At 40.1% G+C, this 26,288-nt stretch overlaps 1 protein-coding gene across 11 annotated transcripts in view; it reads right to left on the reverse strand.

Moving 5' to 3' along the window:
* EPM2A (EPM2A glucan phosphatase, laforin) overlaps nt 1-26,288 on the reverse strand; it is a 356,235-nt gene that overhangs the window by 237,276 nt on the left and 92,671 nt on the right. For 5 of the 11 annotated variants that reach the window (XM_063632116.1, XM_055266492.2, XM_055266437.2 and 2 more), the window contains one exon: nt 17,658-21,117. The exons of 5 other annotated variants lie outside the window; for them this stretch is intronic. In XM_063632116.1, coding sequence (XP_063488186.1) covers nt 20,840-21,117 — 278 coding nt within the window. In that variant the 3' untranslated portion in view covers nt 17,658-20,839. Of the gene's footprint in view, nt 1-17,657; nt 21,118-26,288 lie in introns of those variants that run through there. One more of the 11 variants, XM_055266446.2, reaches the window with a different exon arrangement.

Consider the following 26,288-nt stretch of genomic DNA (forward strand, 5'->3'; position numbering starts at 1 on the left):
AACCTTAGTCTTGCTTGATTTGCAAACATAAGTGAAACTTAACTTGAGCTATTTCTTGTAAATGCCTATATTAAAGAAAAATTAAACTTAAGGATAATCAATCAGAAGCTGACAAGTAATTTATATAATTAGGGGCTTTTCCGTAGAATAGACAAATAAGGCAACTGTATAACTATAACCAATCAAATATTTTCTTGACTTTACTTCCATGTTCACCCTATAAAAGCCTCTCCTTGTGCTACCTCAGTTGAGCCTGCAAACCACTCCTGGTTTAAAGCTGCCTAATTCATGAATCACTGCTTACTCAAATAACCTCCTTAAAGTTTTAAACCTCAGTTTACCTTTTTACAGTTTGAAAGAGAAAAAATATATAATTAAGGCTCATGAGGCTGTTTTCCTAAAGGTTTGGCATTTAGACTCAAATGACCGTATCATGGGAGCTTGGGACAAATTTGTCTAACATGGTCAAAGACTCATGAATCAAAGAATAGAAACCAAGAAAATTTAGTTCTAGGCTTGCTCCATCAGACTCTGCTGTACAGTATGTGACTCTTTGCATTCTGGAGAACATAATCAGCAACAAGTCACTGCAAAGCTTTGAGGGCAGATAGGAAAAAGCATTTTAGGAAGAACTTTAAGGGGCAAAAGGATAGGTGAAGAAAACAATGCCAACCACAGGATGACAGTGGAAATTGGAAGGCAGGTGAAGTCAAGGAGTCTGGGAAAAGTGGGAGAGGTATGAGGGGAAAAGATGAAACAAAAATGAAATTTGGTTTCACAATAAAGTGCATGTACAGAATAAAGAAGTAATGCAGAAGAGATAAAAATAACACTAGCCTGTGGCTTGAAACAGGAGACTGATGATGATACCACTGCTCTGATCAACAGTGGGGAAGAGCAGAGGACATGGAAAAGAGATATGTTACTGTTCTTTGCATCTCCCACTGCCATGGAATTGCCATCCTCATCTGTCCTGTATTCAGGGTACTAAAAATCCAGAGAGTGAGCAGGTAAAAGGAAAATTACATTTATACTTCAAAGTTCTTGCTACCATGTGAGGCCAACGCTTACCATGTTAGTGCCTTGCTGTTTCTCTCCTGTCCTTAACACTGTCACTGACAATTGCCCCTCAGGCTGTTCTTTCTGAGTACAGCAGTAGTTCTTTAGCTGTGATGTCTCCTTCTGTTGTTTTAATCATCTATGGTCCCAAAATACTACATACAATTTCCCATACAAAAAGATATTTTGAGAGAGAGAGACCACATTCACATAACTTTTATTACAGTATACTGTTATAATTGTTCTATTTTATTATTAGTTATTGTTAATTTCTCCTTGTGGTTATCGTTAATCTCTTGCTGTGCCTAACTTAGAAATTAAACTTTATCATAAGTATGTATAGAATGTATAGGAAAAAAGTGTAGTGTTTATAGGGGTCATTACGATCTGCAGTTTCAGGCACAAGCATGCATGCACAGACACATACACCTTCCAAAGCCAGAAAACAGTATCAGAATTAAACGTTAAAAACTATTTCATTAATTCCCCCTTAATGTTATTCTGTGGAATGACTTTTGCTCTCTGTACTTCATCATATGAAAAATTTCTTTGTAATCCCTTTCATTTGTTTCACCCATACCACCTCATAAACAGTCCAAGATCTCGGTAAATGAGAAGAAATGTTCCTATTTCATCCTTAGTCAATATTCTCTTTTCTGTGGTACTAAAGAAAAAAATCACAGTCAGTTCAACCCATTTTTAAACAACAGACATTGCAAAAGAAGAGCTGTTTGGGAGTCCTGGATTAAGATTGCTGTATTTGCAAAGAGCCATACACTGTGCTGAAGGAACAGCAATGCAAGCATGCCATGGAGAAAAAGGCAAAATAAAAAGAGCTACTCTCAGAGTGAGCATCTAAGAGCCAGCTCCCACAATAAGCTAAGTACCTCTACTTCAGGACAGACAACAGATATCTAAGTAACCCAAATACTGAATTGCCTTAACCAAATAGGCAACAAATTATATCAAAGAGAAGAAATTAAACAGCAGGGAAAATAGAAAACTACTCAGGAAATTGTTTACTTGAGAAACGTGATCATAGTCACAAGAATGCTTGTCTTTAATGTATTTGGCTAAGACATCATCTTAGCAAGCAGTTGTTGTCCTTTGAAACAGTAAAAAGAAGGAAGTTCTTCCAGTGGGAGGGGAGGTGATGGTATTTTAGTCAGAAGAGTAAGGAAATAGTAAAATCCTGGCATGTCTAATACACTTGCCTTACATAATGCTCTAAGTCAATTAATTTGATCGGACTCTATGCTGAGCTCAAAGTTAAAATAAATAGGAGAGCAGAACTTGACCAGTGAATATACCTAACCTAACATAGCCAATAGAATTAAGTCAGCCGCCAATAAACTTGGAACTGGGTCCAGGAATGAAGAAAACTTTAAAAATTTAACAAAATTTAAATTTGTTTTACTACCATCAGATAAGATTTTTGTCAGGCTTGTTTTAAACTTTAACGTGTTCACAAAGAATTGTGAGTAAAAATTTCACATGGAAGGTACATGGGAAGATCATAATTTATACCTAATCAAGACAGTTACATAAACTCTAAATTATTCTTGTGGGAAAGATGGCTTATTCTCTCCTGCAAGCTATGGCTGCCTTTCTCTTCTGAAGTTCTTATTAGAGAAGCTATCCATGGCTCATTCCATTTGACTTCAGACAAGTTATTCCAGTGTTTTCTACACACATAATGTGAATCCCTGAATAGCTACAGAAGGGTTACAGCTTGTTCAGCTGTACATTTTTTAACTCTGTCTTCTCTTAGGAAAGTGCAAGAGCCAATTGAACATTCAATTTTCTCTTTGAGTGTGGTAGGACTTTTGGACTCTCCTCTTGTTCTTTGGCGTCCTTTAAGGAAAAATAGGAAACTGGGAATTGACATAAATCAACAATTGGAAACTGATAGTTACTTTGGAAGGGACCTTGGAATTTATATGATGAAATCTTTCATCTATTTATCAATCCTTTTAAAAACATTTGTGGGGCCGGGCGCGGTGGCTCACGCTTGTAATCCCAGCACTTTGGGAGGCCGAGGCGGGCGGATCACGAGGTCAGGAGATCAAGACCACGGTGAAACCCCGTCTCTACTAAAAATACAAAAAAAAAAAAAAATTAGCCGGGCGTGGTGGCGTGCGCCTGTAGTCCCAGCTACTCGGAGAGGCTGAGGCAGGAGAATGGCATGAACCCCCCAAAAAAAAACAAAACAAACATTTTTGGGCCGGGTGCAGTGGCTCACGCCTGTAATCCCAGCACTTTGGGAGGCCGAGGCAGTTGGATCATGAGGTCAGGAGTTCAAGACCAGCCTGGCCAAGACGGTGAAACCCTGTCTCTACTAAAAATACAAAAATTAGTGGGGCCTGGTGGCACATGCCTGTAATCCCTGCTACTTAGGAGGCTGAGGCATAGTATTGCTTAAAACTGGGAGGCAGAGGTTGCAGTGAGCCGAGATCATGCCACTGCACTCCAGCCTGTGCGACAAAGCAAGGCTCCGTCTCAAAAAAAAAAGAAAATTTGGAAAGAGTTTTCAATTTCGGCTTTGAAATCCTTTAGTGGCAGGAAGCTCCTTATCTCACAAGGCAATCTATTTAACAATTTTCCAACTCTGTTTAGAAACTTCCTTCTTAAAAGAAGTCAAAAGCTACCGCTCTAAAACTCCTAACCATGAATCTTACTTCTGCCCTCTAAAGCAAAAAGTGCAAAGTAATTGCCTTATTTATACAGCAGTCCTTCAAATATTGAAAGACTCTTATTTCCTTGCATAGCCTTCTCTTCTCCATGCTAGTCATCCTAACCTACTTTCTATATATTTCCACAATTACATCCACTTAACAAAGTCGTTGTGAGTACTCAGTGAGTGAAAGTTCTGCACAAAAGCTGGAAGGTAGTAAGCATTTCTACAATTGTTCAAAATGTGAAATTACTAGTACAAAAAGATTTCTAGGTCTTGTTTTCTCCATCTACATTTCTGAAGAAATCAGAAATCCTTTTTGGAACACTGTCTAATTTGTAAATATTGATATCCTTCTTCAGACTTGTTGAGTAGAACGTAATGTAATCTTTCAATTGAATAGTGGTCAGAGCAAAAGTCTTGCACTTTACTTTTGATGATCAGGACCTGAGCACTCACTGTATCCTTTTGTGTGTAAGGAATCAACCCATCATTTTGTTAGCCTTTCTGGAAGCAACAGAAAATGGCTAGCTCATTTAAATGTCCTAAATTATTTTCATTTGAACTACTACTAAACCAGTTTGCTTCCTTTTTTAATTTTTCAACATTTGATAACAGTTCTATAATGAGCCACAGGAAAATTAACTCATGACTAAAATTTAGATTTATGTATCCTCTATTTCTGTCATTAAAATCAATAATTAAAGTGTATATGAAAAAATAGACCACCAAGAGATAAAATATATTCTGTACTGACAAGTATCTTTATGAAAGTAATTCCTAGACAAAAAATTGGCAAACGTTTCAAATTAAGATGTTTGCTTATGGACACCTTAAAATCACCTTGCAAAGAGATTTAGTTTGTTTTATATCACTTATTATTTTGCATGAATATTCAGAACTATTTACATATCTAGATAATAAAACATTTTATTTAGACAACTTCGATTCCTGCTAGCCAGTAATTATATACAAGACTCCTCTGCCTAGTTGGTTTCATATATAATGATCAAATACCTTCCAAAGAGAGCCATCTCCATTTTCCAATCATCAGCTTAATAGATTAATAATATTCAAAAATTTCCTGTGTTTATAGGAATAGAAATATTTTAAGTAATGGGCCAACAAATTTTATTACCTTTGGAGAAAGTGATATACTATAAATAGAAAAAAATTAACAGTTGTTAACTTCCAAAGGAAATATTGTCAATGTAATAACAATACATTGTTTGCAATTTTCTCTGGAAGACAGAAACCCACTATTTAGACAAATGTAACAGGTCACTAAGTTTGCTTAGTCTTCTAGTTGTAAGTTTTATTTATTACTTCTGAGAACTGCAGCTGTTTATATGTTCAACAGAATATAGGAAGAAGAACAGGTGGTCACATCTGGTTATTTACTCCATTGATACTAAATTATAAAGACAGTATAATTAGCCAAGTTGTTGAATTACTAAGAAGAAGAAGAAAAAACACTTCTCCATCTGTAAAGTTTTAGATGCAGGGAAACCATGTTGATGGCTTGAACTCTATTCTTGCTTAATGATGAAAAGGATCTACCAATCAAGTCAACATATAGGCATGGGGACATTTTACAGATGTGAGACAATCCTCCAATATTTGTGCATATTTGGTGAAGAATAAAAGGCAATTCTATTTTTAGAGTATCTTTAATTTCCAAAGGATAGAATTTTACCCTGAAACATGTATATTTCATGACATTTCATCATTTTTTGACATTTACATTACTAGTATTCATGAATGTCAGCTTCTATATTATGCAAGTGCTATAACATGAGAACTATTTTATTTGTGTATTTATTTATATCTCTGTTTTTAAAGATATTAGATATGGCATTTTATAATGGATCAAACAGTATTTCAGGATGAAAATTTAATTTAAAATAAGACAGATAAAATAAATGGGTAAAATGGGTAGAAATAGAAAGCAGAGAAAGGAGTAAAGTTTGTTCAAAAAACATGCACTCGTAATCTTAGTTGCTGGTGAGAAGAAGAAAATAATTACTTGTAAGCCTCATGGTAACACAAATTATCTTTTCTATTTGCTCAAGAATAACAATTATGCTTTATTCTTTGGCCAGAAAACAATTTCTTTCATGAGGTCATTCACTGGGAGAATACTGTGAAATGTAATACAATCAACAACACAGGCAAACCTCAGAGATATTGCAGATTTGGTTCCAGACCACTGCAATAAAGTCAGTAGCACAATAAAACAAGTCACATAATTTTTTTCATTTCCCAATGCTTATAAAAGCTATGTTTATATTCTATTGCTGTCTATTAAGAGTACAATATTATACATATATATACCTTAATTAAAACTACTTTATTGCTAAAATGCTAATAATCATCTGAGCTTCAGCAAGTCATAATCTTCTGCTGGAGGAGGATCTTGCCTCAATGTTGATGGCACTGACTGATCAGGGTAGCACCTGCTGACTGATCAGGATGGTAGCTGCTGAATGTTGGGCTGACTGTGGCAATTTCATAAAATAAGACAACAATGAAGTTTGCCATATCCATTGACTCTTCCTTTCATGAAAGATTTCTTTGTAGCATGTGATGCTGTTTGATCACATTTTACCCACAGCAGAACTTAACTCAAAATTGGAGTTAATTCTCTCAAACCCTGCCATTATTTATGAATTAAGGTTATTCAGTATTCTAAATCATGTGTTGTCATTTCCACAATGTTCACAGCATCTCCACTAGTTGTTAACATCGCAGGAAACCACTTTATTTGCTCATTCATAAAAAGCAACTTCTCGTCTGTTGAAGTTTTATCATGATATCGCAGCAATTCAGTCACATCTTCAGGCTCCACTACTGATTCCAGTTCTCTCGCCATTATCTAGCACATCTGCAGTTACTTCCTTTACTGAAGTCTTGAATCCCTCAGAGTCATTCATGATGGTTGAAATCAGCTTCTACCAAACTCCTTTTGCTGACATTTTTACCTCCACCCATGAATCATAAATGTTCTTAATGGCATCTAGGATGATGAATCCTTTCAAGAAGATTTTCAATTTTCTTTGCCTAGATCCATCAAGAGGAGTCACTATGGAAGTTACAGCTTTTTGAAATATTCCCTAAATAGTAAGACTTAAAAGTCAAAATTACTCATTAATCCATGGATTAAAGAATGAATGTTGTGTTGGCAGGCATAAAAACAACATAAATCTCCCTGGACATAGTTATCAAAACCTTTGAGTGAGCAGGTACCTTGTCAATAAGCATTCGTATTTGGAAAGAGACCTTTTTTCTGAGCAGTAGGTCTCAACACTGGTTTTAATATATTCAGTAAACCATATTGTAAAGAGATGTACTGTCCTCCAAGCTTTGTTGTTTTATTTATACAGCACAGGCAGATGAGATTTAGCATAATTCTTAAGGGCCTTAGGGTCTTCATAATGGTTAACGAGCATCTGGCTTCAACTTAAAGTCACCAGCGACAGTAGCACCTGACAAGAGAGGCAAACTGTCCTTTAAAGATTTGAAGCCAGGCATTGACATCTCCTCTTTAGCTATGAAAGTCTTAGATGGCATCTTCTTCTAATAGAAGCCTGTTTTGTTTACATTGAAAATCTGTTGTTTAGTGTACCTGCCTTCACCAATGATCTTAGCTAGGTTGTCTGGATAACTTGCTGCAGCTGCTATATCAGCACTTGCTGCTTCACCTTGTACTTTTATTTTATTGAGACAACTTATTTCTTTAAACCTCATCAACCAACCTCTGCTAGCTTCAAACTTCTTCTCCAACCTCCTCGCCTTTCTCAGCCATCATAAAATTGAAGAGAGTTAGGGCTTTGCTCTGGATTAGGCTTTGGCTTAAGAGAAAGTGTTGTGGCTGGTTTGATCCATCTAGACCACTAAAACTTTCCCCATGTTAGTAGTAAGACTGTTTTGCTTTCTTACTATATTTGTGTATTTGCTGGAGTAGCACTTTTAATTTCCTTCAAGAACTTTTTCTTTGCACTTCCAACTTGGCTGTTTAGCACAAAAGGCCTAGTTTTCAGCTGACCTCGGCTTTCAAAATGTCTTCCTCACTAAGCTTAATCATTTCTAGCTTTTGATTTAAAGTAAGAGACGTGCAACTCTTCATTTCACTTGAGCACTTAGAGGGTATTGCAGAGTTATTAACCAGCTTAATTTCAAGATTGTTGTGTCTTAAGGAATAGGGAGGTCTAAGGAGTGGGAGATGAGGGAATGGCAAGTCAGTGGGGCAGTCACAACTGCACAACATCTATCAGTTAAGTTTGCTGTCTTATACGGGCACAGTTCATGGCACCCCAAAGCAATTACAATACCAACATCAAACATCACAGATCACAAATCACCACAGTAGACAGAATAATAATGAAATTTGAAATATTGTGAGAATTCCAAAAGTGTAGAGACACAAAGTGAGTACATGCTGTTAGAAAAATGTCTCCAGTGGATTTTATTGAGGCATGGTTGCCACAAACCTTTAGTTTATAGAAAAACACAGTATCTGTGAAGCACAATAAAGGGAAGCACAGTCAAACAAGGCATCCCTGTGTACTTAGTACACGCAGCAAGCAATGTCTTTCATAGGGCTATTATTTTTTATGGCCATCGGTATTAGCCCATGATGGTAAGCCAAAACAGGGTTGAACACATGCAATTTTCAGCAAGCATGATATGGTTTGGCTGTGTCCCCACCCAAATCTCATCTTGAATTCCTACATGCTATGGGAGGAACCTGGTGGGAGGTAACTGAATCATGGGGGCAGATCTTTCCTGTGCTGTTCTCATGATAGTGAATAAGTCTCACAAGATCTGATGGTTTTAAAAAGGGGATTTTCCCTCCATAAACCCTCTTCTCTTGTCTGCTGTCATGTGAGACATGCCCTTCACCTTCCACCATGATTGTGAGGCCTTCCCAGCCACATGGAACTGTAAGTCCATTAAAACCCTTTTTCCTGTATAAATTACTCAGTCTCGGGTATGTCTTTATTAACAGCATGAAAACAGACTAATATAGTAAATTGGTACCAGTAGAGTGGGGTGCTGCTGTAAATACCCGAAAATGAGGAAGCAACTTTGGAACTGGGTAACAGGCATGGGTTGGAAGAGTTTGGAGGGCTCAGAAGAAGACAGGAAAATGTAGGAAGTTTGGAACTTCCTAGAGACTTGTTGAATGGCTTTGACCAAAATGCTGATAGTGATACCGACAATGAAATCCAAGCTGAGGTGGTCTCACATGGAGATGAGGAACTTGTTGGGATCTGGAGTAAAGGTGACTCTTGCTATGTTTTAGCAAAGAGATTGGTGGCATTTGCCCCTCCCCAGAGATTTATGGAACTTTGAACTTGACAGAGATGATTTAGGGTATCTGCCGGAAGAAATTTCTAAGAAGCAAAGCATTCAAGATATGACTAGGGTGCTGTTAAAGGCATTCAGTTTTAAAAGGGAAACAAAGCATAAAAGTTTGGAAAATTTGCAGCCTGACAAAGCAATATAAAAGAAAATCCCATTTTCTAAGGAGAAATTTAGGCCGGCTGCAGAAATTTGCATAAGTAATGAGGAACCAAATGTGAATCCCCAAGACAATGGGGAAAATGTCTTCTGGGCATGTCAGGTCTTCACTGCAGCCCCTCCCATCACAGGCCCAGAGGCCTAGGACGAAAGAGTGGTTTCATGGGCCAGGCCCAGGATCCCCATTCTGTGTGCAGCCTAGAAACGTGGTGTCCTGCATCCCAGCTGTCCCAGCCATGGCTGAAAGGGGCCAACATAGAGCTCAGGCCATGGCTTCAGAGGGAGCAAGCCTCAAGCCTTGGCAGCTTCCACATGGTGTTGAGCCTGCCAATGCACAGAAGTCAAGAATAGGGGTTTGGGAACCTCTGCCTAGACTTAAGAAGATGCATGGAAATGCCATGTCCAGGCAGAGGTGTGCAGCAGGGTCAGGGCTCTCATGGAGAACCTCTGCTATGGCAGCGAGGAAGGGAAATGTGGGGTCAGAGCACCTACTCAGAGTCCCTACTGGGGCACCACCTAGTGGAGCTGTGAGAAGAGGGCCACCATCCTCCAGATCCCAGAATGGTAGATCCACTGACAGCTTGCACTGTGTGCCTGGAAAAGCTACAGACACTCAATGCCAGCCCATGAAAGCAGCCGGCAGGGGGGCTATACCCTGCAAAGCCACAGGGGTGGAGCTGCCCAAGGCCATGGGAACCCACCTCTTGCATCAGCATGACCTGGACATGAGACATGGAGTCAAAGGAGATCATTTTGGAATTCTAAGATTTGACTGTCCCACTGGATATCGAACTTGCATGGGGCCTGTAGCCCCTTTGATTTGGCCAATGTCTCCTATTTGGAATGACTGTATTTACACAATGCCTGTACCCCCATTGTATCTAGGAAGTAACTTGCTTTTGATTTTACAGGCTCATAGGTGGAAGGAACTTGCCTGGTGTCAGATGAGACTTCAGACTGTGGACTTTTGGCTTAATGCTGAAATGAGTTGAGACTTTGGGGGACTGCTAGGAGGGCATGATTGGTTTTGAAATATAAGGATGTGAGATTTGGGAGGGGTCAGGGTGGAATGATATGGTTTGGCTGTGTCCCTACCCAAATCTCATCTTGAATTGCCACATGTTGTAGAAGGAACCCAATAGGAGGTAACTGAATCATGGGGGCAGGTCTTTTCTGTGCTGTCCTCATGATAGTGAATAAGTCTCACAAGATCTGATGGTTTTAAAAAGGGGAGTTTCCCTGCACAAGTTTTCTTCTTCTCTTGTCTGCTACTATATGAGATGTGCCGTTCACCTTCCAGCATGATTGTGTGGCCTTCCCAGCCACATGGAACTGTAAGTCCATTAAATCCCTTCTTCCTGTGTAAATAACTGAGTCTCGATTATGTCTTTATCAGCATCATGAAAACAGACTAATACAAAGAGGATAGGCTAAAAACACAATATTTTATAGGATGTTACTCTGCCTTAATATAACTAAATACTAGTAGTATATAGAAAGAGAAATCATTATTAAAATGCTTAAAACAAAATAAGGCACAAAATGAAGATATTGATAGTACTTTCATTGAATAAATTACCCCATTCATTAACTTACATGAAACAAGTTCTCATTTAATATTTTCTTCACATTTCTCTTAGATTGAAATATACATTAGATCTGGCCTGGTGCTGTGGCTCATGCCTGTAATGCCAACACTTTGGGAGGCCGAGGCAGGAGTGTCGCTTAATCCAGGAGTTTGAGACCAGCCTGGGTGACACAGTGAGACCCCCATCTTTAGAACAAACTTTAAAAAGTTAGCCTAGTATGATGGCAAACACCTGTAGTCCCAGATACTCAGGAAGCTGAGGTGGGAGGCTCACTTGAGCCCAGGAAGGTGGAGGCTCACTTGAGCCCAGGAAGGTAGAGGCTGCAATGAGCTGTTATCACACCACTGTACTCCAGCCTGGGTGACAAAGCAAGATCCTGTCTCAAAAAAAATTTTTTTAATTAAAAACACAATAAAATACACATTAGATCTGAACACAGAATCCAAAGAGTACTTGGCTTAACTGTCATAGAATGTGCCAAAGCCTGTTTGCCAAGCACCGTTTACAGTTCCTATCTAATGATGTTATAGCTCATGTTATAGTACAGCACGTTAAGAGGGGTTCTATGAAAATGCCTGGAAGAAGCACCCTTGAGGACTCATGAAGATGCCTCAGAGAGGGTGTCTTCAAAGACCCAAAGGATGAGTTGATGCTCGCCAGATATAGATAGGAGGGAAGAGGATTCCAGGCAGAGGAAAAAATATGTGCAAAACTCCAAGGGTGCAAAAGATCGTTGAACCTTTAAGCAATTCACTGTGGCTAACAAGCACTTTTGGGAGATGGTTATAAGAATGACAACAGAGATTGGAGAGAAAGACACAGTACAAATCATAAAGATCCTCATATGTTTGATACGGTTTGGTTGTGTTCCCACCCACATCTCATCTTGAATTGTAGTTCCCATAATCCCCACGTGTCATGGGACAAACCCAGTGGGAGGTAATTTAATCATGGCAGTGGTCATCCTCATGTTGTTCTCATGATAGTGAGTTCTCATGAGATCTGATGGTTTGATACGAGGCTTTTCCCCCTTTTGCTCAGCACTTCTCCTTACTGCTGCTATATGAAGAAGGTCGTGTTTGCTTCTCCTTCTGCGACGATCGTTAAGTTTTCTTAGGCCTCCCAGGCCATGCTAAACTGTGAGTCAATTAAACCTCTTTCCTTTATAAATTACCCAGTCTTGGGTATGTCTTCATTAGCAGCATGAGAAAAGACTAATACAATGTCACATTAAGGATGTTTTACTTTTTTCTGAGAACAATGAGGAGCCATTGAGGAATATTGAGCAAGAAAGAGACAGTAGTATATTTGAAGCAGAAAGGTCTCTCAGGCAGCAGTGTCAAGAATGATCTTGAAATGGGTAAGGATTACAAAAGGAAGATAAGCCAGGAAGCTTTAACAATCCAGGTCAGAGTGGACAGAGGGGAGTAGTTATATTTAAGAGATACTTAGGAAGCATAATGAAAGTAATTTGTCAAATGGTAAATGGAGGAGAGATGGCAAAGATGGCATTCAAGTTTCTAACTTGGGAAATTAGGGGAAGATGTTGCCAGTGTCTGCTCAACAGAGAAAGTATGAGAGGTCTGGCAAAAAAAAATTGGAGAATATTGAGTTTGGGAGGTATTCTGAAAGATGTTTTGAAACAAATTGATATATAAGCCTTGTACTCAGAAGGAAGCAGTGGAATGGGGATTGAGATTTGGATGTCATTACTATAGACGATGATTGAGAAAATTCTGGTTTAAACTGGCAAACACATTACTCCTCCTGACATTTGAATGGAAATTACAATATAAAATCTGAAGACAGAAATTCACCTGCAACAATGAAGAGGCAGTTAAGAAGGATTACTAGCAGATAAGATAGCTCAGCATGATAGAACGATTTTGGAAGTGAGCTGATGGAAAGCAAAGGAAGATGTGACTCAGAATACCTTATGAGGGGATGCAGTACTGTAGGAGAGCTGGGCACTCATAAGCTCACCAGAACCTTGAGAGTAACTGGGCTTAAATTCTCAGTAGTGATGGAATCTAGGATAGTTAAGAAAGCTAGAAATGGGGTGAAGTGGTAATCATAGGTCTGTCTGGCAATAAAGATTATGTCCGCACCAACATTTCTTTTTTGCCTTCCTCACAATTTAAAAAAAAAAAATTAAGAACACAAAAAGAAAAAGAGGAAGTATATCTAAAACAACTCATAATTATAGTTGTAATCATGTCAACATGAAGGAAGTATAAATACCAGTGAACATAAGTCAGTGTTAAAGTTCTTTGTTGTAAGGTGGAAGATATAAAAAATAAAAAGCAAGAAAAGACACATAAAAAATGTAAAAACATTTTTGAAATTAAAAAAATGAACAAATGCAAACAGGTTCAAATATTATCAGAAATCATAATATATAAACATGGCTTAAGCCCCTGAAACACGTGAGGTGCTGAGCAGTAATTGGCATCGTTTAAACACCAGTCTATAAAGAATGAGGGATACTCATTTTGTTTATCCACTATGCGTGTAAAATCTCTGAAGTTTAGACCAGTGGTCCCCAACCTTTTTGGAACCAGGGATCAGTTTTGTGAAAGACATTTTTTCCATGGACAGGGAGGCGAGGGGAGTATGGTTTTGGGATGACACTGTTCCACCTCAGATCATCGTGCATTAGATAGATTCTCATAAGGAGCGTGCAACCTAGACCCTCGCATGCGCAGTTCACAATACAGTTCACAATCCACTGACAATCTGATGCCACTGCTGATCTGACAAGAGGCAGAGCTCAGGCAGTAAAGCTCACTGACCTGCCACTCGCTTCTTGCTGTGTGGCCCAGTTCCAAACAGGCCATGGACCACTACTGTGGCCTGTTAGGAACTGAGCCACAGGGGTTGCAGACCACTGGTTTAGACCTTATTTCCATCTTTAGATTAGTCATTTAATATTAAGAAGGCAGCAATAAGTATTTCTATCAAATAAAAATATATAATTCCACTTTTAACCATTTATATACAGCAAACAGTAAATTCTATTCAGTGAATTCTGAGTTTTCTTTCACTAGGAATTGATAAAGTCTTGACAGGTATGGTAATGGCAATAACCTGTTCTGTTCAAGGTCCAGCTCTCCATTCTTTCACTGTCTAGTTTCTGCTAATTTTCTCCTTTATAATCCACACCATTCTGGTGCCATACTAGTTCATTTAATAGTAATTGCATATTGTTCAGTTTTTAAATAACAGCAATTTTTTTCAGCCTTATTGAGGTACAACTGTTAAACAAAGATTGTATTATTTAGGGTGTACAATTATACATACATTGGGAAATGATTACTACAATCAAGCTAATTAACATATCCATTGTCTCATATAACTCCCTTTTTTATGGTGAGGACACTTGTGATCTACTGTGTTCTTAGCAAATTTCAAGTATACAATACATTATTATTAATTGTCATCATCATGTTGTAATTAATTAGGTCTCCAGGACTTATTCATCTTAAAACTAAAGGTTTGTACCATTTGACCAACATCTCCTCTTTCCTCCAACTTCTCAGCCCCTGGTAACTACCATTTTATTCACTGTTACATGAATTTGGCTTTTTTTTTAAGATTCCACATATAAATGAGATTATGAAGTATTTGTCTTTCTGTGCCTGGCTTATTTTACTCAGCATAACGTCCTCAAGTTTTAACTCTGTTGTTGCAAATGATGAGATTTCCTTCTGTTTAAGGCTGAATAATATTCCACTGTTTATATATCCACCACATCTTCTTTATTCATTCATCTGTCATTGGACACTTAGTTACCATACTTGACTATCACATATAATGCTGCAATGAACATGGAAGTGCAGAAATTTCTTCAAGATACTGATTTTATTTACCTTGGATATATACCCAGAAGTGAGACTGCTGAATTAAATGGAAGTTATAGGTTTAATTTTTTACAAAATTCCATATTGTTTTCCATAACGGCTGTACTGATTCACATTCTCACCAAGACTGTGCAAGGATTCCCTTTTCTCCACACACCCTTGCCAACATTTACTATCTCTTGCTTTTTTTTTTTTTTTTTTACATCCTAACAGGTGTGAGGTTGATACCTCATTATGGTTTTAAACAGCATTTCCCTAATGATTAATGATGCTGAGCACCTTTTCATACACCTCTTAGCCATTTGTATGTCTTCTCTGGAGAAATGTCTTTTCAGGTCCTGTGCCCATTTTTAGATTGAGTTATTTGTTCTTTTGCTTGTGAGGTGTTTGGGTTCCTTATGGATTTGGATATTAACTCCTTATCAGACATATTATGGTTTGCAAATATTCCGTTGTGTAGGTTGCCTTTTCATTTTTCTTGTCTCTGTTACTGTGCAGAAACCTTTTAGTTTGATGCACTTCCACTTGCTTATTTTTGCTTTTGTTGCCTGTGCTTTCAGTGTCAAATCTAAAAAAATCATAGCTGAGACCAATGTCAAGAAGTTTTTCCACTATGTTTTCTTCTAGGAGTTCTACTGTTTCAGGTCTCATGCTTAAGTCTTAACCTATTTTGGAGTGATTTTTGAGGACAGCAATCATTTTCATTTTTATATTATTAAAATATGTCCTTTAGTAATATTGCTATAATGCCTGATATAATAACAGTACAGGAATTCATCCTGTCTTTTATTTGAATGACCCCAATTTTCTGTCTGTCTCTGACTACTCTTTCAGTAGTTCTCTTTTACAAGCTAAGCCTGTAAATGGGAAACTCAACCCAATCTGGTCCCTTTTTTCACATTTCCACTCCCCTCCAATCTGCCTGGTTTCTTTCACTCCCTATAGTCTTCAGGTAGTTGTTTCCTGTAGTGTTGTCCATTGATTTGTGCTTCCCGCAAATTCAAATGTTGAAGTCATAACCTCCATTACTTCAGAATGTGACCTTATTCAGAAATCAGGTGATCACAGATGTAATTAGTCAAGAAGAGGCCATATTAGAGTCGGGTGGGCCCAATTCAACGTGGCTGCCATCCTTGTAGAAATGGGAAATTTAGACACAGACTCCCATACAGGGAGAACACCATGTGAAGATGAAGGCAGAGAACAAGTGATGCTTCTACAAACCAAGAAACGTCAAAGGTTGCTGGCAAACCACCAGAAGCTAGAACAGTGGCATGGAACAGATACTCCCTTGAAGCCCTCAGGAGGAACCGGCGCTGCTCACCCTTTCATCTCCAACTTCTACAGTCCAGATCCATGCCACGTAAAAAATTTCTGTTGCTTAAGCCTCCTAGTCTGTGGTACATTATTATGGCTGCCCTAGCAAACAGATGTAATGTGAACAGAGATTATAATGGGTGGTTCATTAAGAGCTTATTCCACCAAATCAGAAGTAAAACTATCTTTACTTGCCTCAGAATAAGTTCACCTTCTCTCTATCCTTTAGTTTCCTTACCTGTAAAATAGGGATAATATCCCCTAGCATTTTTGGAATGATAAGGTAGGCTGATAGATGTGAAGCACTTAGACAATATCTATAACATTGTATGCTCTCAATGGTTATTAGCTATTCTTGTCCTTCACTCATTTAACTATGTCAGGCTCTGTTATAGGCACTCTAGGTATATCACCAAGCAAAACAGATATAAATTTCTGCCTTTATAATGCAGTGAAGCTTACATTGCAGTGACAGCATACAGAAAATAAAATAAGTAACTTATGTAAGGTGTAGGCCATTAATAAGTTTTATGAAGAAAAATAAAGCAGAGACTGTGGATTGGGAAGGCTGAGATTGGATCAGGCCATCTTTTATAGGGTAGTCCAGGGAGGTATCACTGAAGGAGGGAGAAGAGTGAGTCATGTGCATACCTGGAGTAGCAGCATTCCAGGTAAAGAGAACAGCAGGAGCAAGTGCCCTGAGGCCAGAGCCTGCCTGGAATAGTCAAAGAACAGCAAGAGGGCCAGTATGGCTAAAGCAGAGTGAGAGAGGTGGAAGGCAGTAAGTAGGAGATGTGGTCAGGACGTAACAGGTGACCAGATTGTACAGGACCTCAAAGGGCTTTGACTTTTACCTTGAGTGACGTGAGAAGTCATTGGAGCTTTTAAACACAGGAGTGACATGACCTGAGTTAGATTTTTATCAAAGCACCCTGACCACTATGTGAGAGTAGGTTTGATAGAGGAAGGGGCTGGAAGGGAAGGCCAGAAACAGGGAGACCAGGTAGAAGACCATTTCTGAAATCTAGTCTTGGGATCACATTGGCTCTGACCAGGGTTGTTCAGCAAAGGAGGAAAAACACAGATGCTATAGATGCTTTAACAGAATTTCTGGATGATTTGAATGTGACATTTGAAATAAAGAGAGGAGTCAAGGATGACGCTGAGGTTTGGGTCCTGAGCAGCTGCAAGCGTATTTCCATTAATGGAATCAGGGAAGACTTTCAGAACAACGACTTAGAGAAGCAAAGAACAGAGTTGTTGTTACGGTTGACTTAGAGGAGCAAAGAACAGAGTTGTTGTTACGGTTGACTTAGAGAAGCAAAGAACAGAGTTGTTGTTACGGTTGACTTAGAGAAGCAAAGAACAGAGTTGTTGTTACGGTTGTTCTTCCTCTTTCTTATTATTGTCATTATTGCTATAATGAGGGTAGTGTCATCAATCCTTTCCCCTTTATTCTCAGTCTCATATTCTATCAATTTTCTTCTTTTTCTAGCAGGTACTCAGTGACGGCACACCTATGCCAGCACATTACATCTAGCTGCTCCCTTTTCCTGCTGCGATCTAGTCCCACAGACACATAAGTGGACACAGCACATCTCTTTCCCAGGCACACAGCGATCTAGTCCCACAGACACATAAGTGGACACAGCACATCTCTTTCCCAGGCACACAACCTTGAATCTCCCCCTCTGCTTCTATAGTCACACCTTCTCACCCTCACCCCCACGGAAAACACCTGCCTTTTCTTCTTTTGGAAAAGACACTGGTCTTTGCTTTTCTCATTTTAGCCATTTTTCTTCCTCTTACTCCAATTTTTATTAATCCTTGCACCACTTCTTACCCACTAACAATACTGTCTGCTCTCATTCCCATTAATTCTCCTATGACATCTCAATATCACAACAAATCTCTGAACCTTTCTTCCTGACTTATCCTTTACCTTTGGTCCCAGTTACAACTCTTTGCAATAGGAAAAAGTCATTTGATGTCTCTAGGTCTGTTTGCTCCTCTGTAAAATAAAAGCATTAAATGAGATTATTTCTAAAGATACTTTCAGCTTTAACTTCTGATCCAACTGATTCTGCGTTTAGCTCTTCAGTGATTTTTCATGTGTGGCAAGTTCCATTTCATTTCCTGTTTCCTAACTCACTTTCAAATCTCTCCTTTCATTACTTTCTCATTATTTCCAAAGTCTTAACCACATTTTTCATCATTATTTCTTACACCAAGCCAAGTGGTTTTTACCACACCTTAATGATGGTCAAAAGAGAGTGTTTTGTGTTGTGTTTTACATTTTTCCTAATGCTGGCAAGCAGAATGATAGAGGGATAATGTTTCAAGTCTGAAAGAAAACAACCTCATTCGGACTTTCCTTCACCATGAATGAGATCTTATGATTGCCTTTGAGAAACCCGTGATTGAAAAGTTTTGTTAAACACCGGTGACATGCAGCTAATGGCATAATATCCGCTTTGATTTTCTCAGACACACTCTAAGTTTTCATCCTCACTTCTCTGTGGTCCCTCACCTTTGACTTCCTGTATCATGTAACTGCCAATTTTAATCGGTTAATTGAAAGAGGAAGGGTGACAAGAAAAAAAAAAATTTAGCTCAGTGGATTGCCCCCTTTACAAATAAGGAAACACAATTTGTCCTTCTAGATTTCAGACTAAGCTGATAACATTTTAAAAATCCTGTACAGAAAGGTCTTTTTAAATGCTTTTATTTACCAAAAGTTTTGAGTGATTTTGAAATACATTAGACATCCCATTCATTGAGGAAAAGACAGTTTATTCCAAAACATTCTTTAATAGTCCTAAACTGATTTTGTCTATCAGAGCAAAAGGAACAAAGGTAAAAATCCACCTGAAAAAAGATCTTTGTATCATGGAAATTATGAAGCTGGATTTCTTAGACATTAAAGAAATTCACAGACCCACATAGTTTAAAAATTCAATTTTTAAGATTAAATTTTCACAACACATTATGACTGTAAATGAGTTACCTGAATACCAATTATTACCTCTAGTTATTTTTAGCAAGGGAGCTGGACTTCACTTTACTTAATGCTAGCTTATAAATTTAACTTTGTAAAATTATAGGGGAAATGTGTCCTGGCCAGCTGCCTCTGCCCAAAGCAAATGTCATCTCCCCTAAGTGCCACAGTTATATCTTCCCGTCCTCTGAGCTCCACTGAAACTTAGCTTGTATCCTTCTTGTCCCCCACGCCTTCTAAATAAGAGTCTCTTGCGTCTATCAATATGTGTTTGTGGAAGAAAGGAAGGTGCAGAAAAATAAATACGCATCATAGTTTAATTAGGAAAGTAATGGCTTTGAATCAAACCTAGCTTTGTATCTCACTTCATCTATTTATTCATCATGTGACAACAGACAGTTGATTTAACCCGTCTGACCTTAGTTTCCCCATCTTTATCATGGAGATAATGAGACCTTCTTCATTGGATATTGTGAAGATTAAACTGGATATGATTATAAGTCACCTTCGACACAGAGGCTCTCAATTAAAAAAACACTTCTCTTTCCTCTATTCTAGCATATCACTCATGGTCCAATCCTGCATTACAGTTGGTTGAATGCAGGTCTGTTTCTAGGCAGCACATTTTTGAAGGCAAAGTTGTTCATCTCCGTATTTCCTGTAGAATCTAGGGTGATGAGCTGCATAGTCTGGAGGCACAGGAACTGCATATTATACTAAATTGAGGGCTGAGCCAGGATAGCCAAGGCTGTGAAGCAATTATCCATGGATTTGGTCGTTTGGGCTCTTTTGGTAGTAGAGTTCCTCTCATGAATTTCCACTCTGGTCTAAAACAGCCCATCATGTTTTTAAATTAGCTTGCACAAAACACAACTATTTTCCTAGATTCTTTGGCAACTGATCAGAACACTATTCTGTGTCTCGCTACAGAAACTCCTGCAGGCATATTGACCATACCCTCAGAAAAACAAAACTGAATGCACTACATGATGCTGGGAAAACAAGTTGTGAGGAAAACAGCGCTGAGTCAAATAAATATAGATTATTAACTCCAGCTTGCCCTTGACTGGTCATGAGACCTTGGGCAGGCTACCTATGCTCATTAAGCCTCAATTTAACTTCTTGACGTCTCAACTATAAAAAACAAGGGTATTTTTTGCTTTGTTTGGCAGTTTTGAGGAAGAACAACAACAAATGAGAGATAATTCTACTTTAGTTGTTACACAGGGTTGTTGGGTAGAGAAGGAAGGTGATGCCTTGGAACAAACTTTAACAACTGTGAGGCAGGATAAAAAACAAGTCCTAAAAGCCATCATTTTTTGACCACAGTGAGCCCTTCTTTTGTAACGGTTCAGGCTTCTAACCTTATTTCCTCCTTTGGAAACTGACCAGCTCACGCACACACACTAGTGATGAAATCTACGTAGCTCCATATCTTTTCCTCTGCATGGCCAAGAGTTTCAGTGCAACAGGAAAGTGCTGTCATGGATCCATCGTGCAACACATGTAGTGCTGTAAAGCAAAGGCCTCGTCCGCCTGTAGGCAGCAGGATCTGCAGGCATTACCCTTCTGTCTGATGTGCAGCCTAACTGCTTCGTGCTTCTTCTCATGTGTGAGTCACAGCCATCTTGTACAGTATTTCAAAAATACAGCCCCAAAACAAAGCATAGCCGAAAGTCATCCCAGGTGAAAGTGGTTGGCTTGGGGGAGGTCACACAGTCCTTTCAGTTCAGGTAGAATCCTTGTTTCTAGGTCATTTGACCAACATCATCCCAGGCTCCTTAGGGAAATCAGGAGGGGGCAGAAGCCGGCTGACCAGCTACAGGCTACACACAGAAGAACGAACCTTCCCAAATTTCTGGAAAAAATCTTCTTGTGCCCGGGCCAAGGCCTCTTCATCAATGTAGACAGCCGGCCTCTTGGCCGTGAGGAAATACTGCACCTTCCTCAGGTTCCAGCCCATCACATACTGGAGCCAGCCGCAGACAGCCGCGGTGGAGCGGCCCACCCCAGCGTTGCAGTGCACGTACACGATGTGTCCCTTCTCCAGCAGCGCATGCAGCAGGCACACCGCCTGGGGCAGCATCTGCACTCGGCCTGCGGTGGGGAAAGCACAGCACACATGTGAATAACTAAACCACCAGATACCGCCACTGAGATCTCCTGCAGCACAGCCTGAAATCACAGGGCTGCACAGGGCCAGGCAGGGATATGAGAGTTTGCTTTCTTCCTGCATTGTGAAGGAAAAGGTGAGACCATTTCACAACCTGATAATAGTAAAGTGGCAAGAGCATTCCAGAGGCCAGAGGCTCTCTCTAATCCTTCCCTGGGTATTGCTGCTCCTTTGGGTGACTTCGCCATCCATGCAAATATCCCTCCAAAGAAAAGTGACCTATCGCCTGTCATCAGAATGCACTTTCACATGAAAAGTTTTTGCAGAGACTGGTCAGAATTTTAGAGCATTCAAAAAAAAAAATAGTTGTCAGGTCTGGCCACCTGAATTTCAGTAAATCCAAAAGTATCTTCCAGCTAAATGTAAAACGCAGAAGTGGCCCATAATAGTTAAAGGAATCAATCTGTTCATTCAACATATGCTCATTTTCATTTGTTCAATGGAATGGCTAACATTATTCGATACAGATGGGATAACCAATTGTTCATTTATTCCCTCGAGATACAATGAATACTAAAACTGATTTAATTTTTATGTTTTCAGGAAATTATATAATTATGTAATTTGGGGTTTACTTCAAGGTCACCATTTTGATGATTAGATTATTCAAATATCTTCTCATCACACCAGGAGAGGACACGCTATGCCCTGCTGAGGCCTGGTAGACTCTGTTCCGCTCTCTCATCCTGTGGGACAGAGAAGCGCCCCACAGTCACTTTTTTGAGCTCCTGGATGCCTGAAGTTTCTCCTGCTCACAGGTTCCCAGTACAGAGATATTTTGTAAGTTGGGTTTTTTGTTCGTTTTCAGGGGGTGATCAATATAAATTATTTCAAAGGGAAAGGAAGAGGGAAATGAGAAAGCCCTGGGTTACAGCTCCATACTCATGACTTGGCATCCTCTAGCTACAGGAACACAGTGGCCCCAAAGGATCCTCCGATGGTCACACACAAGAGCCCTGTGTGGCCTTCACATTGCCATCCTTATTGGATGACCAAAGAGATGGGAACACCCCTCCCTCAAAAGATTTCACCTGGGGATCTGCCGTGAGGCCCAGAATTCTCCCATGACAGCCACTCCCATAAGTTTAGACTTCCCTCTTTAGATGTCCTTTGGTGAAATACAAGTGCCCCTGAAGGAGCCAACACAACACACTGAGATGAGGCATCAGCACCTGAGAATGACAGAGTTTACCAAGGACCACAATGTGGCTTGAAGGCCTCTCACTGGCCATTCCACCAAGCCAGGCATCATCCTCAGCTTCAGGCTCATCAAGCTCTGAGAAGGAGCAGAGGATAATATTCTAATCTTGTTGCTGGAGCTCCGTTAACCCCCTAGTGAAGAGATCTAAGAGTGCACACTCCACACAGCAGTTTAGAATGTTTGTACCTGGAATGCCTTCAGGCAGGGAGGACATGGTTTCAGTTCCTTGAGCTCCATCCCTGTCTGGCCTGTTGCCATACACTGTTGTTCCCTGCCTGGTCCCCAAGGGCATTTGTATTAGAGTTACCAGCTTCTGTGTATATCTGATTCCTCACAGTCCAAACTGAACCATGAACTTTAACCCATCTAAACCTCCACATCTGATTCCAGGGCACTCTGAGATTACAGCGAGGTGGGCCTGCCACTCAGTTACTCAAGGTGCCCTCCTAGAGGCACTAAAATACCACTGGAGATGCAACAGGATGGTGAGAGCATCATGTGTGACAGCAAGATGTCTCAGCGTGTCTCAGGGAGAGTACTGCATGGCCAATCCACCATTTGCGCTGGGGGATCAGAGGAGCAAAACCTCCAATGTATGATGGATCAGCCCTGCTGAGAAGGGAGAGGCCTGCTCCACTGCGGGGCTTCTGTTCTGCTGAGGGTATGAGAGGTTCACTCCAGGGAAAGCTGGGTGGGAGGAGAACTCTGCTGCTCGAGCTGGAAGCGTAGGTTCTTCCTGCTCCTGCCACAGCTAGCATCACATGACAAGCTCCCTGCTGTGCCTGTCTCTCCAGATACTATGTGCCTTGGCAGGAAACAAAAAAGAATCATTTAACATAGGTTCAGGCTTTCCTCAGATGCCCAGTATGTGAAGAGCCCACAGTGGTCATTTGCAGTAGGAGCTGCTGGACTCAGAATCCCAGCCCCTGGCACTGGGTGCATACAGCATCAGTGTGTCCAGCCTGCAAACAACATCTTCCCTGGTCCCAGTCAAGATCCCTTCCCCAGACCTGTTCTCTGGCCAGAGGTTCTCCTAGGATGGGTCTGCACCAAACAGCACAAATGATGCAATACATTTCCCTTTTCATTTTATGTGTAAAACATTCTTCAAGAGGTATGTACACAGTTTAGAAGTTAAAAAGGGGCAAGTGTTAGTTTGAGGTTCTGTGATCTCAGGCACACACTCCTGAAAGGTACATGTCAGCTAACATGCAGAAGCTCCCAAGGCTCCCAGCTTCACACAGATTTCAGCATTGGGCACAGCCATCAGTGATCTTCTCCCAGAATCACTCAACCAATGCACTGAAGAATGAGGAAATGTTTAACCAACATAAAGAATAAATAAATACTTAAGAAGGGTATCAAAGGCCGAGCGCAGTGGCTTATGCCTGTAATCCCAGTACTTTGGGAGGCCGAGGCGGGTGGATTACCTGAGGTCAGGAGTTCAAGACCAGTCTGGCCAACATGGTAAAACTCCGTTTCTACTAAAATTAAAAAAAAAAAAAAAAGCCAGGCGTGGTGGTATACGCCTGTAATCCCAGCTACTCAGGAGGCTGAGGCAGGGGAATTGCTTGAACCAGGGAGGTGGAGGTTGCAGTGAGCCGAGATCATGCCACTGCACACCAGCCTCAGGGAGAGAGCGAGACTCCATCTAAAAAAGAAGGGTACCGGAGAAGTAGCCAGTCCAGGGTGCCCACTCATCTAAGCCTGGCCACAGCTGAAGGCCTGGTTTATTTTGATCTCTTGTGACTACAAATCACCCTCTTTGGTTGATGGCAGATAACATTTATTGAGCCCTTTCTACCTTCCTAGCACTGTCATAAGCATTTTACGCACTAGCTCATTTACAACCACTTCTTAACAACTATGAGGTCAGCACTATTGTGATCTTCAATTTATATATGAATAAATTGAGCACAGACATTTGCCCAAGGTTATTCCCTAAGTGGCCACTCAAACTCAGCCAGTGTGACTCTGAAGCCTCAGGTCTTAACCACTATACTGTGGTCCTTCCCTAATCCACCTGGTTAATGGTATTTGTTGGCCCCCATCTTGTCAATCTGGATTCTCAGTCAGTCCCTCTGCACTCACTTACCGGCCCATGCTGCTGCTCTTACCCTGGGTGAGAATAATGTCCTCCTTGGGGATTAACACCTCTGCTCCACCCTAGAGGAGCCCTCTCAAGAGGACCATCTCTCTATGCTTGAAACCCATTCTAGGAAGACTAACCTAATATGTGACCCACCAAGGAATAAAAAGAGGGTCCCCAGGAAGGTTCATCTTGATGTACCCAATTCAACAGAGCCAGTGTCAACCAGAGCAGCTATAGATAGGCTCCACATAGAATTTATTTTGATAAGACATTTCCATTCTTAAAAACAATAAAACCTCAAGAAAAGACAGAAATCCAGATCTTTTAACGTAAAGTATTCCAAACTTTAAATGCTGACAACTAAGTTGAAAAACTGTAAACCCTCTGCAGGTCAAACAAGACATTCTACCCTCTGAGTTTCTGACTCTGTAATTTAATACAGGCCCTAGTTCTCAGTAGATGCTCCATACACACTCATTAAGTCCATGAATAAACACAAGACTAGAAAAACAGCAATAAAAGCCTGTTTGATCTGAGACACTACTAAGCACTTCTAGCCTAACTTGTAGTTCACACCTGCTCCAGGCTAATCTGACTCTGGACCAACCAAAAGCTTCCTGAAAGCACTATTGAGCCAGCCAAGGTTGTGAGGAGAGGGAGAGGTAGAGCATTTGGGCAGGTAAGTCAAGTAGACTGAGGTATTAGGGCCTGAGATAAAAGAGAGGGGTAAAAAGGCCCTAAAGATATGCTTTATCCATGTGTGCACACGTACCCTAAAACTTAAAGTATAACAATAATAAAATTTAAAAAAAAAATAAAAATAAAAATAAATGCGAAAAAAAAGATACGCTTTATCCAAGGTTGATCCTGAAAGAAATCTGCAGCTTTCAGCCTTTCCCTCCCTCTCTCTCTCTCTCTCTCTCACACACACACACACAGACACACACACACACACTTTCCTTTCTTACTCCAGGAGCAGATATATGATGAATATCTTATTTGGGGGGCATATCTTTTTTCCATCTTTGAAGTGTAATATAGATAGGATCCACGTTATCTATAACATCCTTTGGTAGAAACTTAAAGACTTGGAACTAATCCTACAATTCCAACTTTGTGATTTTCAAAGCACTTTTATATCAATTATCTTATTCTACTGTTACAGTCCTATAAGGTGGAAATTACTATCCTCATTTTCTTAATGCAGAAACTAGCCTGCCGATACCCTCCCAGCTACCTAGTGGTGACAAGGCTTACACCCAGGTGTCTTGGCTCCAAGGTCAGCATTTCCGTGCGATGGGAGAGCTGAATTCAGTGTGTTGAGCGAGGGAAAGGAAGTCAGACTTTGACAACAGAAAGGTGGCTGAGGACTTCATGACGCCTATGAACTCATTTGGGAGGCAAGGGTAGACATTTGTTATAAATAGCACTGCAGTGACAGAGGTCAAAACACAACCTGAATACCTTCTGTACAAAGAAAATTTTAATGAGCAGATTTGTTTCATTTTGTTTTGTTCAGGTGAGTGTTAGATTTGGCAGATTTTCATTCCCTAGGTGAAAGACACAAACAAAAATGCTTATAAAAGATTAAAAAAAAAATCTACACCACCCTTCCACATACGACAAAGCATACGAGAGTAAGGATCGATCGCATGATTGATTGTAACAGATCTGTGACAACTAGCGGTGACGGTCAAGCCTAACAAACTGTCTTCTTTCTCAGACTTCAACTGAGAGCATTATGCTGCAGCTCAAAACACTTCCAAGTGGGTTTTTCTCTAGAGTTCTAAAAATATTTAGCT

The sequence above is a fragment of the Symphalangus syndactylus genome, chromosome 2, assembly GCF_028878055.3.
Source record: "Symphalangus syndactylus isolate Jambi chromosome 2, NHGRI_mSymSyn1-v2.1_pri, whole genome shotgun sequence".
Taxonomy (NCBI): domain Eukaryota; kingdom Metazoa; phylum Chordata; class Mammalia; order Primates; family Hylobatidae; genus Symphalangus; species Symphalangus syndactylus.